The sequence below is a fragment of the Eublepharis macularius genome, chromosome 2, assembly GCF_028583425.1.
Source record: "Eublepharis macularius isolate TG4126 chromosome 2, MPM_Emac_v1.0, whole genome shotgun sequence".
NCBI lineage: Eukaryota > Metazoa > Chordata > Lepidosauria > Squamata > Eublepharidae > Eublepharis > Eublepharis macularius.
In genome coordinates, this window is record NC_072791.1 from 201,282,582 (window position 1) to 201,300,753 (window position 18,172).

General features: G+C 41.3%; 1 protein-coding gene across 1 annotated transcript in view; it reads right to left on the bottom strand.

Moving 5' to 3' along the window:
- Nucleotides 1-18,172, bottom strand: part of CHN1 (chimerin 1) — a 126,905-nt gene that overhangs the window by 22,407 nt on the left and 86,326 nt on the right. Inside the window, exons 7-8 of the mRNA XM_054971442.1 lie at nt 17,215-17,292; nt 4,385-4,469 (exon numbers count right to left, since the gene is read on the bottom strand). Of these exons, the coding sequence (XP_054827417.1) occupies nt 4,385-4,469; nt 17,215-17,292 (163 nt within the window). The remainder of the gene's footprint in view (nt 1-4,384; nt 4,470-17,214; nt 17,293-18,172) is intronic.

Below are 18,172 nucleotides of genomic sequence, written 5' to 3' on the forward strand. Positions count from 1 at the left end.
AGAGACCCACAAGGTTGTCAAGAGTGTAGGCTTTTGAGTGCCAGAGCTCCCTTCTTCAGGTGTCTGAAGTTCAGACTCTCAAAAGCTCACGCTCTGAAAATCTTTTTGATCTGGACTCAAATCCTGCTCTTGTATTGCTGTGTGCTTTTTAAAACTTTTAACATCTTCCATCCTGATCTTCCGGCCTTTGTTATTCTCAACAAAGATGTCAGAATTAACAAATTCAGACTGCACACAACTTTAACCTGCCGTAACACTCATTTTCATTTTTAGAAAGTATCACTTTCTTCCTGTACCAGAGGTCCAGTTTGCTCCTAAGTGCACTGAAATAAGGTTCCTGGCAATTACGCTGCTCTTGCAACATGCATGTTTTCAAATGTTTAACATATGTTTCACAAGGCTGATGATTTTAAGATAGATGGCAGCTTCATGTCCAATAGCCCCTCTGCTCATGCCAAAAAGTGCCTTTAAAAAAACCCCAAACCTTAATGCTCTCTTAAAGCAAGAAATAATAGGGCATAATCCAGCCAAAGATAAACACTTTAAAAATCACATTGTCAAAGATTTAAACTGGTGCCACTGAGAAGGCTGACCTTTCCCGTACGTGGTGGACCTGGCCGCGGGCTCAAAAATTTGGGGATATAGTTGCCACTATATTATCATACTCCAGAGCTTCTTCCCTTTAATTATGTGGTTTCCTTCCTGAGGGATGAGTAAGTTGTTAGTTTAAGAGGATGGTTCTTTAAAAGGAACAGGATTGTAGTGTATTTCAGGCAGGGATAGCAGGTCACCCTCTCAGGCATCCCCTCCATTGCTTACCAGCGCCTCCAAGGATGGCATGTGGAAAATGGGAGGGAGGACATGGCCGACATACAACACCATTTCCAGCAAACACTGGCGCACTAGGACTTGCCCAAAACTCTCTGCTTTAACCAGAGAGTTTTGGTGAATCCTAAAGCTTCACCTCCAAAATTGTGATGTCATTTGCAATTTCTCACCAGAAATGAAGTTGTGTGCCAGCAAGCATGTCCCTGCCCTAAACCCTCCCAAAGGTGACAGACGGTCGTCTGGCATCCCTAATTTCAGAGTTTATTGTAACTTTTACCCTGCTGTTACTGCATTGTACTCTACATTTATAATTCCATTTTCTGCCTTGTTTATGATATATGATGTCTGATACCTTTTTCTTTTTGCATTTCCCCCTAACTTTTGTAATCCTAGTCCTATTGCATTGTTTATTAGTGTCTTATGCTCTCTGATTACATTATTTTATATTCTGTGATCTGCCCTGAGTCTCAGAGATAAAGTACATAAATAAACACGTTAATGGCTGTCAAATTTACTTTTGTTCAAGTTTGGAAACTTTGGTTGGGAAAAGTTTCCATGTTATTTAATTATTCAGATGTATCCATGTAAATACAGTATTTAATGCTGTATTTATGGTACCACTGCAAATGTTTTCTACATTTCTATGAGTATAAAGCGTTAAAATAAAATAGAGCGATTTAAAATAAAAAACCCTCTAAATGATTTGTAGTAAGTAAATTTTGGCTTGGATCCACTAGGACAGAAGGGATTCCATCTATGGAATAGATCCAGAGGAGTTAGCCGTGTTAGTCTGTAGTAGCAAAATCAAAAAGAGTCCAGTAGCACCTTTAAGACTAACCAATTTTATTGTAGCATAAGCTTTCGAGAATCAAGTTCTCTTCGTCAGATGCATGGTACAGAAACTGGTCAAATATAGAAGAGGAGTGGGGAGGAGAGGAGGAGAGAGAAGATGCAGTTGGGGGGGAGAGGGAGGGTGCAACCAAAACATTCCTCAAGCAAAGGAATGTTTTGGTTGCACCCTCCCCCCCCCACAACTGCATCTTCTCTCTCCTCCCCTCCTCCCCACTCCTCTTCTATATTTGACCAGTTTCTGTACCATGCATCTGACGAAGAGAACTTGATTCTCAAAAGCTTATGCTACAATAAAATTGGTTAGTCTTAAAGGTGCTACTGGACTCTTTTTGATTTTGCACCTATGGAATGCAACTTTCCCCAATTCCCTCCTTCTGCTGCAGCCCAAATGCTGACCCTGGTAACTGTCTGCTGTGGAAGGAAGGGGCGAAACTGGTAAAAATTCATTCCCCCTCCTTCTGAGCCTGGATATTCTCAGTTAGATCCAAGCCCTAATAAAATTAGCTCTGCTCACAATATACACTCTGCCTATACATGCGTAAATCTTTGTGAGAAAGAGCCAACGTGCATTCATTTTACAGATGAAACCTGGATAAATGTGGTGTTTATATCACATGCTGAGCCATATATGTGTTAAATGGGACTACTCAACACACAAATGAAGAAAAATCAAGTGTACACTGTACATGGATTGTACATATTTTTACTGCGACTTGTTAACATGACTACCCTATAGCAAGAAAGAATTTCCTGACTAAAAAAGTGCTCCCCTTTACATGTTACATTCTACAGAGGTGAACTTTCCCTGCTTATGTCTCATTTTGGCTGTATCCGGTGAAATACAATTTTGTATTCAAGAGAACATGAAATCCATTAACGCACCAAATTACTTCTATGAAGGCATTTTCCCCATTCCCTCCTATATAAGAGAGAGAGAGAGAGAGAGAGAGAGAGAGAGAGAGAGAGAGAGAGAGAGAGAGAGATCTGTTTTTTTAAAAGTGCTGGTACTCATATATAAGGTTGCACTGATTTCTACCAATTCCTCCCTCAGGACTTTGAAAAGCCATGAAAAAAGTACTCATTACCAGTGAGTACCATCACAAAAAAAGCCATCTATATATGCTTCCACTAAAATTTTATGCATTCTTGCGTTTAATGCTATAACCATTTCTGTTTGAGAAAAATCAATCAGAAAGTGCTTGAAAGGCATAAAAATGAACTCAAATTAATTTGAAAATACAGTTTCCACAGAGCTGGTCCTACTATGAGGCACAATGAGATGGCCTTCTCAGGCAGGAGATTAAAGGACATAAATTTGTCAATGATTATTATTTATCGCTGTTCTGTTCTGGAGCAGAGGACGCCATTTTGACTTTCTTTCTCAGTCCTGGATTTCCTGTGTACCTTTACATAATCTTTATAACGCCAACCCTGAATCCAATTACCATGTCCTCTTTGAGGCACACAACTCAAAACAAGTGTCCCTTGGTTCAGGAAGGTTGGGAGCCCCTGCTATACTATTGTTAAGGTTCTGGTACGTACATCTCCAGCAAGGATTTGTGCTTAAACACTTTCCCCTTTAATGTCTCCCAGCCTGTCTTCCCAACACATGCACTTATGGCAAAAGAGGCATTTATGCATTCACAGTACGGAGGGCACATTTTGCACAAAGTTACCTTCTACAAGGAAAGTGTGGAAGCCCATTTATGGCACAAAAGGTTAAAGGGACTGGAAAGGGGTGGCAGCGTGGTGCTTTTGGGCATGGACAGATACTTGTCTGAAGAAGTATATTTAGTCTGACTGTGTCTTTCATTTGTTTTGCTCTGTCTGCAAACATATTTGATTTTTTTGGACTACGTAGTATTTTTACAGCTTAATTTTAATTTTATTTTATGTTCTAAAACACTTGTATTCCACCTTCCTGCTGTCAATGGTGGCTTTTGCAAGACTCTGATTCTTCTTGACTCTCACTTTTGGATACAGCAACTGCTGACGGTATATAACTGAGAAAGCTATAGTTGGAACTTGAAGCGCTGCAATTTAGTAATGTATTTGCCATTGTGTTATTCTCCATCTTATTAGTCACAGCCAGTGTGGCGTAGTGACTGAGCATCAGAGCAGAATCTGGGAGATTCAGCTTTGAATCCCACTATGCCATAGAAGCGTTCTGGGTGGTTTTGGCCCAGTCACACATTTTCAGCCTAACCTACCTCACAGGATAGTTGTGCGAGTACAATGGAAAAGAAGAGAATGATGTAGGCCGCTTTGGGTTCTCACTGGGAGAAAAGTGCAGTATAAATTAAGTAAATAAAATAATGTGAAGACACACTTCCAAGTCACCGGTCTATACTGACTGAGGTAAGGGACCATTCTACTTATCCTATGAGAATCTTTCCATTGCCTATAGATGGAAATCACAAAAATCCTCCTCACAAGGATTCCAATTCTGGTTTAATCCTTGCTTGCATAGTTCACTGGTTTGGATGGAAAGGCAAATCACTATTTGCTACAGAAGTGGAAGTATCCAAATAGATGGCCAAACGTAACAGGAGGGAGGAGGGTGTGAACCCAATGGCTCCCCAGGTTAGCTCATGCAAATACAAACACAAATATGTCTGAATCATGCCAAATATTTAAAAAAACAGTTTTATTTTTTATTTTATAGATGAAAGCAATATAACAGAATCAAGATGAAATAAATTACCTGCACATTTCACTCCCTGAGCAATGAGGCCCCACATAAAGTTGGCACAATATTCACACCAGTGTGGCCCCCTAAATGTGTGAACCTGGAAAAAAAGAAGTAAAAACAAACAGAAGCTGGAACAAGTGATCAAAGAATGATTGACAGGTATATTATTCAAAAGGGGTGCTGATTGGGGTTTCCTTGATTTAATAAATGTGCTTATCACACAGGAATGAAAAGTCAGAAACAACAAGTTCCGAGAGCAGACTTAAACTGGAAAGTCTGATTAATTTCCAAAGAGCAAATGCCCATGAGCAATTGGGAACCGTGGAACAAGATTTCCCCCAAAGAACTGTACTCTACGTGAATACTCACCCGAATGGATAATCAGAGTTGGGTCCAGCAGAAGAGTTCATGGAAGGAGTTGGTAGAAGAGATCTTTCCCTGCCTTCCCAAGTCAGCCTGCCATTTGTCCTGAGACTCCTCTCTGAGGGAACCTTGTACTCAAAATGTGCCGCAGGATGGGACACAGCTGCAAAGAGATGGGATTGGAGGAACCTCTTTCTCACTCTTCGACTTGCAGCTTGCTTCAGGGGAGGAGAGATGATGAGGTTATTTTTTCCTGTTGCGGCAGCACCTCATCCTGTGATCCATTTTGTTTGTAAAGCTCTTTGGACCTTCTTATGGAGGATTCTGGGGACGGCTGTCTGAGGAAAGGGAAGGTGTGGAAAGAACCACTTTGGCAACTCCTTCCACAAACTTTTCTGCTGGAGGAAGTAGTAGGGGAGAGGAAGAGGGAGAGCTTCTGTGGAGCTATGATATTCAGGATAAAATACATCTAGTAGCCTAATGCCTGGGCAGCCAGGCTGGCGTTCCTTAGCAAATGGAAGAGGGGGTCAAAATGGAGCATATCATGGAGTGCTTTCTTCTCAGAAACATTTAAAAATTGCATAATGAGCTTGGCAGGAGAATTACAATGGTCAATATGCATGCCTTACTACTATCTGCAATTTTTGTCCACTGAGCAACACAGGCACGGCATGCAGAATCTGAATTGTGAACTCAACTGAGGCTCCACCCATATCATAATTAATTTTTTACAAATTCTATACCACCTTTCTTTGACTCATTATGCAAGACAGTTTACAACAACAGAAACATAAATAGAACAACAAATTATAGCTACAAGTCAGCATTGCAGAGCAAAACACAAAAGTTCACTTGAGAGGATTACAATTATTTTGACCACAGACAAACTGTGCGAACAAGCTCAATGTTCTGACCTAATGCATCAGACCGCTGCTCCTACCTACACACAGGACTATGAAGAAAGAGTGTATTGGATTCCTAGCAGCATGGCTGCGTGTTGCTTTTCTATTCTCTATTATAATGAAAACACATTCCATATGCTGTGGTTTCCTGTAAATCTACACAGAAGCTATAGGATTAGGGCCTACCATCAGAAAAGATTCCAGTTGGGCATAATATCCTTGCTCAGTAGAATTTATGAATATACAATTAGCACATTTCTTGGTTTAGAATGAGTGCTGAAAAAAAGGCAGCTTTTTCTACAAGCTGATGTGCTTAGAAGCATTATCTGCAGGACTCCAGTAGGTAAAAAATAAATAGGAACCTACCTATGCAAAAAAGAAAATCTAGGCTGCAGATGAAAAGGATCAAAATCTCTTTAAATCGCTTGCTGTAAGCACCATGAGCTAACTCTGACTTTATTAGGATAGGCCCCCTGCTGTACCACAACATTTTTTAGCACAGAAAATCATTACTTTTGCAGACCAGTGCTCTGTAACCAAAGCTGAGTTTGAGTTTCCATTCTCTGTAGCTGAAGCAAGACTAAATAAATCTAACCTCTAATTAATTCCACAGCAGTATCCCCGTTAATTTGTTGCTGTGTGCATGGCAAAGAGTCCTGTGGCACAGTAAAGCTAACAAAGGATTTTCAGTCCCATTCAATCCCATTTTCAATCCCATCAATGACAGAAAATCCCGTCAATGATAGAAAATTAAGCATGGGCTTAACTCTCCCAATTCATAACAGAAAACTTTAACATGTTTAAGTTCAGCTAGGTACCCACATCAGATTATGGAAAGAGCTTTCAAAAATGAGACTTAAATTCATTAGAAAACGGACCAACCAGGGCGAGGTAGTTATGGGCCACATGTGATGAAATAATGCAGGATCCATGACTGAATTTCTTGTTTTTCTTTTTTTTTAATGTTAAAAAAAAACATAAAGGCACCGAAAGTGGATCGTGTCTGTGGCACTTGGGCAGAAGGTCTTATTTCGACCCCCTCCACCATTTTCCTCACACAAGCGCCTTCCTGAGCTGGTACTCTTTCTGCAAGTTGTGCTGTGTGGGGGAGGTGTACAAGTACTACAAGGGCCACAGTAAATCAGGAAACTGACAGGAAAGGAAAGGGTTAACCCCTCCCTATGTATGCACTGTGGTAGTAATTTGATTTATCTCATATTTTTTAAAAAATGGGTGGAGGGAGACTCCAATCTGAAGAGTGCTGTTCTTCAGTCATTTCAGAATTGGGTTACATAATTCACTTGCCTTTCTTCATCTCACCAGATCTCTTTTAGCCTTAATTTCTCTCCCAACTCCTATGGAAAACGAACCATGAGAAGACAGGCAACCACTGGCTGGCTCCTCCTTCATTGTGTGCATATTTGACCTCTGCTCATTCCTGCCTTCCCTATTCCAGCCTATTGGTGGAAGAGTCACTTCAGAACTTTTAACAGGGAGAGCTCTTATGACGAGGGGTGGTCAGTATAAAGTACAGCCAAATTCTCATTCTGAGAATGCTTCAACTGGGGGATCAGGCCTTGAGGGGAGAAGAAGACACTACATACATGCTATGAAATCACAAGTTTTAACAAATCAAAAATGCGTAGTTTTCCAACATGGAAATAAGAGATAATGTGTGAAGCAAGGACAAGAGCAGAGGGAGGAAGAAAGGATGGCTTTTTACAATCAAATTGATATTCTGTTCTTCTTGTCTAACACAAGCAAGCTAACCAGAAATATGTGCATAGGTAGGCCTAAGTCCCATTTCCAAGGGTACAAAGTGACAAAATTTAGAGATTAGCACCTCCTGCCCCCACATCTTCCAACCAACTTATTTAGCTCTTTTGAAAAAGATATTTGGTATTCCATTCAGCATATACTTGAACATTCCTGTGGAACATAATTGATTTCCTTTTTTTCCCCTTTAAAACCCTCAGCATTCATTGTAATGTCATATAAGATGTAAGAGCACAGCTGTTTTAGGTAATCGCCCACAGACAAAAATTCTATCCATAATTTCCAAAGTAAAGAGTAACATTTGTGAATTATACATTCTGAAAACCTTGTTACTGTAATGTTATTAAATGCGGTTTTTTAAAATAAAAGATACAGCACTCCCTGTGAGAGAGTGTTTGTTTGCAGCAATTTTTAAATACACAGCAAATGATGTATTTATTTCAACCTATCATTAATGTATAAATCATATATAATGATCAAAACCAAATGCATAAACGTGAAGACAAAATGCTAAGCTTTAAAAAGGGCAGAATGCAGCTTCGAAGACCCTGGCCCACAAATCACTTGTGGAATAGTCCCACTGAACCCAATCAGACTTCTCTGGAGTAAACACTTTTCATAGCCTCTGTCATAAACCTAGAGATATATGGGATCTTATCATAGTTTCCCTTTCAGTGAGATAGGAAGGTTTTTTATTAACATATGTCAGAACTACCACCCTTAAGAGATACTCATGCCTATATTTCTTTGTTCTTCCTATTTGACTATGGGTTTTGAAAATTAATAATGCGGCTGATAGGAAGGGCAGTCTGATTTATCCAGAGCCAGGTACAGAGGGTCTTGGATGTAACATCCACCCGGTTTCTCCCGTCCCTGCCTGGGTAGAGGAAAGAGAGCACTCAAAGAAGATAGTGGGACATAAGTAGGCAAGGAAGGTGAACCCCCGCAGATAAATTCAAAAACAAGTGATCATTGGGTTCAAATTTGTCTGGAACATAGGCCCTCTCTGCTATGAAAGCTTTCCCCCATGCTGCTGATATGTAGAGAGGCACTCTGCATATGCTTGGACCCACTATTACTACTTTGCATGTTACCCTGCTGATCCTTGGCACGGAAAACCTCATTTCGATTAAGGGCTACATCTTTTGCGCCCCTGTTTTAGCAGCAGTAGCAAGCGGAGTACGAATGGGCATGAATGGGGTCCTCTTGACAGGTTCTTGCCCCGTTCACTGCTGGCTTCCTACTCCTTGCCTTTTCTCCATCGCATGCATACAAAACTGCAGCATGCCAGCGACTGCACTAGCAATGTCCCCTCCACCTTCCATCTTCACTTTCCCTTACTCAGCCCAGCTGCACTATTAGGGTAGAGCTAGATTTGGGTCCAGTAGCACCTTAAAGACCAACTACATTCCCAAGGCAGGAACTTTCGAGAGTCAAAGCTCCCTTTGTCAGATACATGGAGTGGAAAAAAAGGTAGGAGTATTTATAATCCAGGCAGACTCCTACCTTTCCCCACTCCATGTATCTGACAAAGGGAGCTTTGACTCTCGAAAGCTCATACTCAGGAAATCTAGTGGGTCTTTAAGGTGCTACTGGACCTGAATCTTGCTCTTCTACTGCAGACCAACAAAGCTACCCACCTGAAACTATTAGGGTAGAGTCTCTGGGTTGGGAAAGGAGAAGTGTATTTCAGATGGCTCAAAGCAGGTGTGTGTGGGGGGGATGCTCCCCACTCAGCAGTTCCCTATTTGAACCAAACCAGATTTAGTTTAAAGTGAGAAGCCCCAGGAAACCCATGAGATATGCTCACGGGGGCGTTTCCTTTTAATTTAGGTGTTTCCTGCATTCCATGTAGAGGAAAAATCCAGGCAGATATGCAAGTGGCCCAGGTCTAGAATCAAGGAAAAATCTAGGAAAAAAAAGAAGAATGTGATGGACAGGAGAGACTACTAGCTCCTCTTTTGGGATCTACATACGAGTTTTTAATCAGACCTTTTGGATTTGTATTGTATCAGATAAATGTTTCCAACAGTTACTGAAGTATTCTGAGGGAGTGCAATACAGTCACCTCTGAAATAGCAAGAAACGCCTTGAATGAACCACTGATCAAACAACCATATGCATAGAGGTGAAGTGCTTAGCTGCAAAATATGCCCAAGTGGCAAACAAAAGATTAAACAAAAAATTTAAAACAAAAACTGCTATGTTTTATGAACGCTGCCAGGATGAGTTCCTTCTTCAGCTGTTCAGGTAAGTTTGTCTTCTTTGCAGATATAGCACCTTTCATGCATTGCATGTTGTAGAAAAATGAAGAAACAAAAACCAGGCAAGAGATTACACATTTTTACTTTTAGATGCACTGCAGAATGAGTGTCATCAAAACTGTATTTCCTATGGCTGCAACTTTTCAGATTCTCCAGCTGGCAAAAGACTAAACTGGACCTGATTAAAGGCAAAGGGTTAAATGAGCCACAGTAGGGGATGCAAACTGGGTGGTGAACATTTCCTGTATCACTGAAGAACCAATGACTTCGTTTTGTGGGGGGTGGGGAGCTCCGGGCTGGTGGGCTGGCTTGTCTCAGGTGGGGCAGCTGTGACACGAACCAAATGGTAGTATAGAGCAGAAGGTGGGTGGGCTGAGATTTCTTCCAGCCTGTTCAAAGCATATTAAACATGCCGGGAGGCTATCCAGGTTCTCTCTCACTCTGCAGCAGGTCAGCTGTTTGGTGGGAAGCTCAACTTTCTGCCAAATTCATTCCTCCCTTTCTTCTGTAGCTTACTGAAGCTGCAAATAATTGGAAGGTAATTAACTAAGGTTCTGTTTGAATCGCACAGTTGTTAATTGCTTACTCGGTTTTACAATTTATGATTTCCTCTTAGCACTTTAGAACATGGACAGAATATGTTTCTGGAGTTCTGAAGGCAAATATTATTTCCGTTTCATAGGTGAGGGAAAAACAAGAAGAGGGAAAAATGAACACTATTCTTGGGAAACTGTTGACATTAACAGAATTAACATATTCATATGAGAAATTAGGGTACCCAAATAACTAAGGGGACAGCACATCTATTTGACCAGCCTGCAGAAGACAATCAGAAGATTTGGATAAATGCAGATAAATGGAAGCTGTAGCCATATACAAAAGGCATAATAAACAGGACTTGAAAATTGGTCATCCAGCAGATCTGAGCAAAGGTTTAAAACAATGTAGGTTCTGCAGTAGCTCCTTGCTTTCATCTCATATAACAAGGTCCAGTTCAAAGAAATAGGAGCTGGGCATGTTTAGTCTGGAGAGGTGATAGCCATTTTCAAGTATTTGAAGAGCTGTCACATAGAGGACGGAGTGCAGTTGTTTTCTGTTGCCCCAGAAGGTCAGACAAAAACCAATAGATTAAAATTAAATCAAGAGAGTTTTTCACTAAACTTTAGGAAGAGCTTCCTGACAGAGCACTTCTTCAGTGGAACAGACTTCCTTCAGAGGCAGTGGGCACTCCATCTTTGGAGATTTTTAAGAAGAGGATAAATGACCACCTGACAGCAACACTGATTCTATGACTCAATATGAATTTAGGCAGATAGGGGTGGGGGCAGGAAGGGATGAGCTGGAGCTAGGCTCCTGTGGGTCTTTTTTATATGCCCAGGGCAATGCTGATTGCCACTTTGGGATCAGGAAGGAATTTTCCTCCAGGCCAGAATGGTCAGGGAACCTGGAGGTATTTTTCCTTCCTCTGGGCATACAGCAGGGAACACTGTGGCCATGGAGAAGGTAGCTGTGAATTTCCTGCATTGAGCAGAGGGTTGGATGGAAGAGCAAAACAGGAAAACCTCCGTGTACCTTCCAGCTATATGTTTCTAAATAAGAGTTTATTCACAATAGGCGAATAACCTGGTTAACTGCAGGGCCCCTATGATCTCTCATCCCCTCACATGGCATGCGGAGATGGAACCTTCAATTAGCTCCAGTTTGACTTGACATCAGAGTGTGGGCCCTCTAACCAATTGAGGCTAGTTTCTATTGCAATATCAGGGACTCTGAACTGGACTTAGATTGTGGTTCAGATTCAGAATCCAACTTATTGGGAAATAAATAGGGTATTCGTACTGGGACGTCACAACTGATTGAGTTAAAGACTGCCATTTTCAATTTGGTGTCCTACATGAAGGAAGGAGGAGAGAAGCGTGCGAGGTTAGGGTGTGTCACAGACTCTGGTTTGCTTGTGACACCTGAACTGAGCCCATCAGACACCCCTGTGTTCTGCTCCTCTTGCTGAGTTTGTACAAAGTACTGAGTCTACCTTGAATCAAGGCCAACAACTTTGTTCTGGACTTCAGAGGACATTGGGGACATTTGTCACTAGGCACTCCAGCATCCTTCACTGCTGCATATAAATAGCATGTTTATCAGCAACGGAAAGTGCAGTCTTGAATGCCGAGTAGCTCAACATTCTTTTCAGCTCTCACTTGTGCCTGGCCAGAAGTTTGGCTGTGTCTTGTTTACTTCCCCGTATAGTGTGCTGAACCTGTCAGCAGGAATGCAAAGAAGTGGAAATTGTATTCTGGTGAGGCCATAGCCAATTCAGTACAGGAAGTGGAAGACAAAGGAACAGTGTCTTGAGGTTGTGTATATACATGTATTGGGGGGGGGGGAACCCTGTACGACAAATCCTGTCCATTTTACTAAAGGCTACAAAATGTTTAGAAGTCTGAAAGTGTGATCCTATACAGAATTATACCCTTCTAAATCCACTGAAATCAATGGGTTTAGAAGACTGTAACTCTAGTTAGGATTGCACTGGAAATCACAAATCTTACAAAATGGTAGGCTTCTTAGAAGAGCAGCTAAATCTTGATATATAAAAGAACACTACAAAAAGTGAATAATGAAAGGAACTCGTTTGGGCTATGATGCTCTCACTAATTTGTGGGGGGCTGCTGACGATAAGAGACTGTGACATGCCATATCAAGTCCTTGAGGCAAGTGCTTCGGCTGCCTCATTAGACTCCTTCTACACTTCATCACATAGCGAGCATCTCAGCTCCTCAGGCCACACACGTGTAAAGGCAGCAGACTCACCAGCAGCAATGTGTCAAAGTGAGATTTGTCTGGAAATAATATATGGAGGTCCCTGTTAATAGGGGGAAATGCCTATTTTAAAAGCTTTAAACATTCCAAATACACAGAAAGCAATGTGTACAATGTTTTACATTGTACATCTATTAATGAAATGCTTAGGCTAAAGACAAGTGCGTAGTGCTTAAGACTACATGGAAATTTTTTTTATCTCCAACTTGTTCCCCAGATTCGTTAAAATATGCACGCACACACACATTCTACGCAGACAGATGAGACTCTGCATAGTAGTTGTTTGCAGAAACAATTCACCATAACATATAGATAGGCTAATAGGTTGAATGCAGTGTTTTTGGGACTGCAGCCCTATTCAGAGAACAGGTAAGCCTGCATTTGCTTGGTTACTAGGGACACTTAGAAAATTATTTGCAAGTACAACATTTAATGAGCACATTCATTTTGTTTCAGCTCTCAATGTAAACCTTGACTTGGTTCCTCTACTTTCCTTTTTGCTTGCACAGGGTCATCCTCCAGCACTACTCGCCTTTCACTAATGTAAGATGCAGAATCTTTCATAAGTAGAAAGTGCTGGAGGCGTGCATTCTGCAACAGAGGACCACACTGCTCAAAAGAGAAGAAAACGATAGGACCCAATCCTCTCTCTGCAGATCTGGTCTTGGTTTTCTAATGACTAGTGCTGACAAGATCAGGTGAGCCACTGTCACTTGAGCTCTACTGGGCATCTGACTCTTTATGAGATTATAAAATGTAAAAGACTATCAAAAACAGGAGCTAACCCTCTGTTGACCCCTCGACAGAAGTAAAAATTTGGGAGGAAGCAAGAATGTGCACCCTTACAGTGTTCTTTCTAAATCTCACTATTCAGATACAGTGCTCCTAATAAATGCTGCCCTACACTGCATCAGTTCAAGAGCACTGGATCAAAAATCTGCTAACTCCTGTTGTTCAGTTGGGCTGCCCGGGCCCACAGGTATCAAGGGCAGTATTCAAATGCTGGAGTGGGCAGAGGTATAAGCCAAGGAGAACCAGCAAGGGCGATCCTGTCCTCAGAAAAGATTACACACCTTATTTAAAAAGAAAAAAAAATCTAAACATGACCTTGAGGCTAATCCTGGCCTGTATCTAGATTGTTTCTCTGCCAGATACTACTATTGCTTTCAACTTGTTCTTTGTGACTTTCATAATCTTTGCAGATAACTTATAAACTAGCAAGCCATGCACACTAACCCATCAGGTTCCCCCCTATTCCCCTTCACTGCCAACGCAGCATCAGCATGGCGATGGTCCTTCTCCCCTCTCCCAGCCCAGGAACTTTGGGAATTGTAGTTCTAAAAAAGGAAACTTTTTGAATGACAGTTCCCATGGTTCTTTGTAGAGAATGATGGACTACTATTAAATTAATTTCAAACCAGTTTAAATCTGCACTGTAGATGCACCCATTACATTCAAGCCTGGCTCCTGCCCTGCAGCTATACAGGAAATACCACCGAGATAAAATATCATTAAGTCCTTTCTACTGCTAAGATCCAAAATCATGAAATCAAATCATTTTGTTTAAAACCATCATATCAGGGAGTCTAATTGAATGCAAACAAGGTCTGAATTATTAGATCAAGTCATGGAAAATTTGCATTATTTAATGGGGTGGCTCCTGTTTTATTTATGTTCCAATTCATCTGTTTGCTTTTCATTTTCTAGCTGTTTTTAATTTTTTTTTTTGCACTCTGAAGAACATCTGGTTTCAGTGCTCCTAAGTGCACAGTAACAGCTCTCAAAATGCTCTCTATATATCAGGGACAGCTTTTTCCATTATGATTTATCATAATATTAAAGGTAACTTACAACAACTTTTTGATAGCACCTTTTGTGAGTCAGGTGTGCTGAACGTTCATTCTGGCTCCCTGCCCCTGAATTGTGTCCCCGGCTACCCAAAAATCTGCCAAAAGCTAGTGCATGAGTATCATGCAAACTGATGCACATTTTAAAATACAGAGAAACAAAAAATGAGCAGCTTTTGGAGGTTGCTAGGGATACGCACATGTGCATTTGTAGCTGCAAAATTCTTTTTTTTATTTTTAGACATTTCCCAGAACCTTTTCAATCTATTATATGAAGTTATTGGAGAGGGAAGGATGCCCATTTCAATCTATTAAAACAATTAAGACTTAGCGTTGCATAGTGGTTAGAGTGCTGGACTAGGATCTGGGAGACCCAGGTTCGAATCCAAATCACTGGATGTCATTGTCCCACTATATATTGTGTGGGTCAGGCCCCACCTGGAGCATTACGTGCAGTTCTGGAGGCCTCATTTCAAAAAGGATGTGGACAAGTTGGACTGGGTTCAGAGAAGAGCAACTAGGATGATCAGGGGCCTGGAGGAAAGACAGAAGGACTTGCGAATGTTCAGTTTGGAGAAAAGGAGATTGAGAGGATTGCTCTCTTTAAATATTTAAAAGGCTGTCATTTAGAGGAGGGAAGGGAGATGTTCCTGTTGGCAACAGAGGACAGAACTTGAAACAATGGGTAAACTACAGGAGGGAAGGTAACGGCTGGACATTAGGAAAAACTTCTTCACATTAAGAGTAATTCATCCGTGGGACTGGCTGCCTGGGGATGTGGTTAGTTCCCCTTCACTGGCATTCTTCAAGGAGCAGCTAGACATATTGGTTGGAGATGCTTTAGGCTGTTCCTGCTTTGGGCAGGGGGTTGGACTAAATGGTCTGTAAGACCCATTCCAACTTTATGATTCTATGAATCCCCACTCTGCTGTGGAAGCTCACTGAGTGACCTTGGGCCTGCCACGGAATCTCAGCATAACCTACCTCACAGGGTTGTTATGATGATACAAAGGAGGAGGGGAGAACATGTGAGCCCCTCTTGGTCCCCACTGGGGAGAAAAGCAGGATATAAGTAAAGACACAGGATTTGACACTAGCAACATTTTTTAATGTTTTGCAGGGACCCAGAAAAAAATAAATTATGGAAAAGGGTATTTCAGCAAAACATGTTTTTAAAAGGTAACTTTTGGCGTTTTATGAACCAGTATGGCAGTGTGGTGTGAGTAGTGCAGTGTTTAGTCTGGCTGCAACTGAGTACCCAGGCAGGCACGCTTTAGACTGCAATCCTATGCACACTTCTAAATGCTCTTGAAATGAGTGGGACTTACTTCTGAGTAATGTACAAGGACTGGGATGCAGGTGATCCTACCTAAGCACAGCATCACAACTGCAAGTGGACAGAGAGAGCTGAACAGCAAAGAGGGCATAAATGGATGAAGTCAAAAGATATAGAGAGCCAGTGTGATATAGTGGCTAGAGTGTTGGACAAGGGCCTGGGAGGCCCATATTCGAATCCCTGCTTTGCCATGGAAGCTCTGGGTAACTTTGGGCCAGTCACATCCTCTTAGCCTAACCTGCCTCGAAGGTTTGTTGTGAGAATAAAATGGAGGAAAGGAGGACAATGTAAGCTGCTTTGGGTCCCACTGGGAGGGAAAGGAGGCGGTATAAATGAAGTAAAAAAACCCCAAGTAAATAAATAAATATGGAGCATCTTTGCAAGCTATATCCCACCCACCCCCAACACTGAGAGAAGTGAGCTAAATTTCAAATACTTTCAAAGCGTCATCTACAATCCCTGAGCTAATACCACAATAAAACAACATGCAACTTGAAAGTGGATATCATATATGTCTCCAGTCCAGAGCACCATGCACACTCTGGTATGTGCATACACAAGGAATCTCAACACATTTCAGTGGAAAGAGGTGATGTGCATGCCCACTTCATTCCTGGTGGTGGAGCTTTGTGTGTGCCCTGAAGCTCCCAAGCCTAAAAGGCATTCCTGGATCAGAGCAACTGAGGGCTAACTTTTCAAAGGAAGGAATAAAGAGACTTGGATTCAAGTAGAAACGTGGGCTGTATTTTTATCCTGGACCACTGTGAAGGCAACTTTTTAGACCATAAACTCATGGCCTCTGGTGTAACAACTGTCTCTTTCTTGTGCAGTAAGTGATTATTCTGTTTACAAAACCTTAATTCAATATGCACTCTTTTAATTAGATGAGTGGAAGAAACTGTCTACAAACAGTATTGAATTAACACACACAGCCCAAGTATATAATTTATACACAGTCCCCCCAAGAGATAATGGAAAAGAGTGTTCTATTTTTAAAAATTAATCAAGCAATAATTAGAGGTTACATAAAAACGTTTAAAACAACCCACCAGTGTGTGAATAAAGAGATGAGGAAGCAGCAACTTTAAGAACTCTGTGGGAAGACTCATCCTTTTCATCATGGCCAATTTATTAATGAATGGAAAGCAAGAAAGCAAGAGGCATGTGGACCATCTGTTCTGTCCAGATGCAACTTGAGCACACTTCTGGCATTTGATGTTATTTAACAGCATTAAAAAGAGATAAGATCTATTTAATGTTCTGACCAAAGATTGGGAAGAGGGAAATCTTTGGGTACAATTCAGTCAAAATACCACACATTCCCAACACTGACACATAGTGCTGGTTATAACAACTCATCTTCAACTATACTTTTTCAAATTGCTTAATCAATTTTAACATGCAAAGTATGACTTTAATCAAATGATACTTATTGAATTCCCCCTTGATTCACAACTAATATAGCATGTACAACAGCCTCCAACAAACCTTGGGTATCAAGCGATAGGTTGAACGAAGCAGACGACTGCCTTACCTTGAAACTGTGAACCTTCTCATACTTTGGAATGTGTTCATTTTCCTTCAGAGTTGCTCTTCTGACAAGCGATGTCAGCTGCGAATAAGCAAAGAGTTTAAGAGGCTGCCAGATTGTCACAGACGACTTTTGAAAGCCCAGTCTCATTCCCAAGGCTGCCATCAACAAATCTCTTTGACGGCTCTCCTGTTTCGAGTTGTGAACGGCAGATCTATTAGCTTTTTGCCCCGACCAAGACTCTTTGGATGGCATTTTGGAGAGAGAGAGACAAATGCTGCACTTGTATCAAATTGATTTAAAAAATAAAATAAAAGCAGCAACTCCAAAAGCTTAAACGGAGATGCAGGAAGGCATCTCTGTAATGTTGCTGCTGTTGCTATTATGCTGGAGTACCTACACAGCCTCTTTTTACTTCTGTTTCTTTTTAAAATGTCTCTAGGTTAAGCTTGAAAACTTATGGATCTGAATGTGCTCAAGAACGGAATCGCTGTTGACAAAAGAATGCCCAGTGTCTTAATCCATTTAGAAACCCACGCAGTTGATGTCGAAGTAGCAGTTCTCTAGGCTTCCCCCCGCCCTGCTCCCAACTACATTGATGAGCATTTTGTATCAAAAGACGCTCACATACTGAATGTAATCAGTTTCCAGTTAATAGGTACCCTGCTAACCTCAGTCTAGCAAGAAGAGAAAGGAGGGGTGGGCTTTAGCAGGCAGCAAGGGATCAGACTGGCTACATTAAGAAAGCATGTAACCAATGGAAAGCCAAGCAATAGAATTTAAGTGCTGTGCTGTTCCACTCACTCTTCCCTCCCAGCCCACCTCCCATGTGAGACTTTCTTGCTGGCTCAAGAGAGAAAAAAATATCAGCAGGAAGATAATGAGCGATGAATGAGTCATGCATCATTGCAAAATGGCTTCTCTGCTATTTAAAAAGCTAAGGAGATTGCAATACATTTTT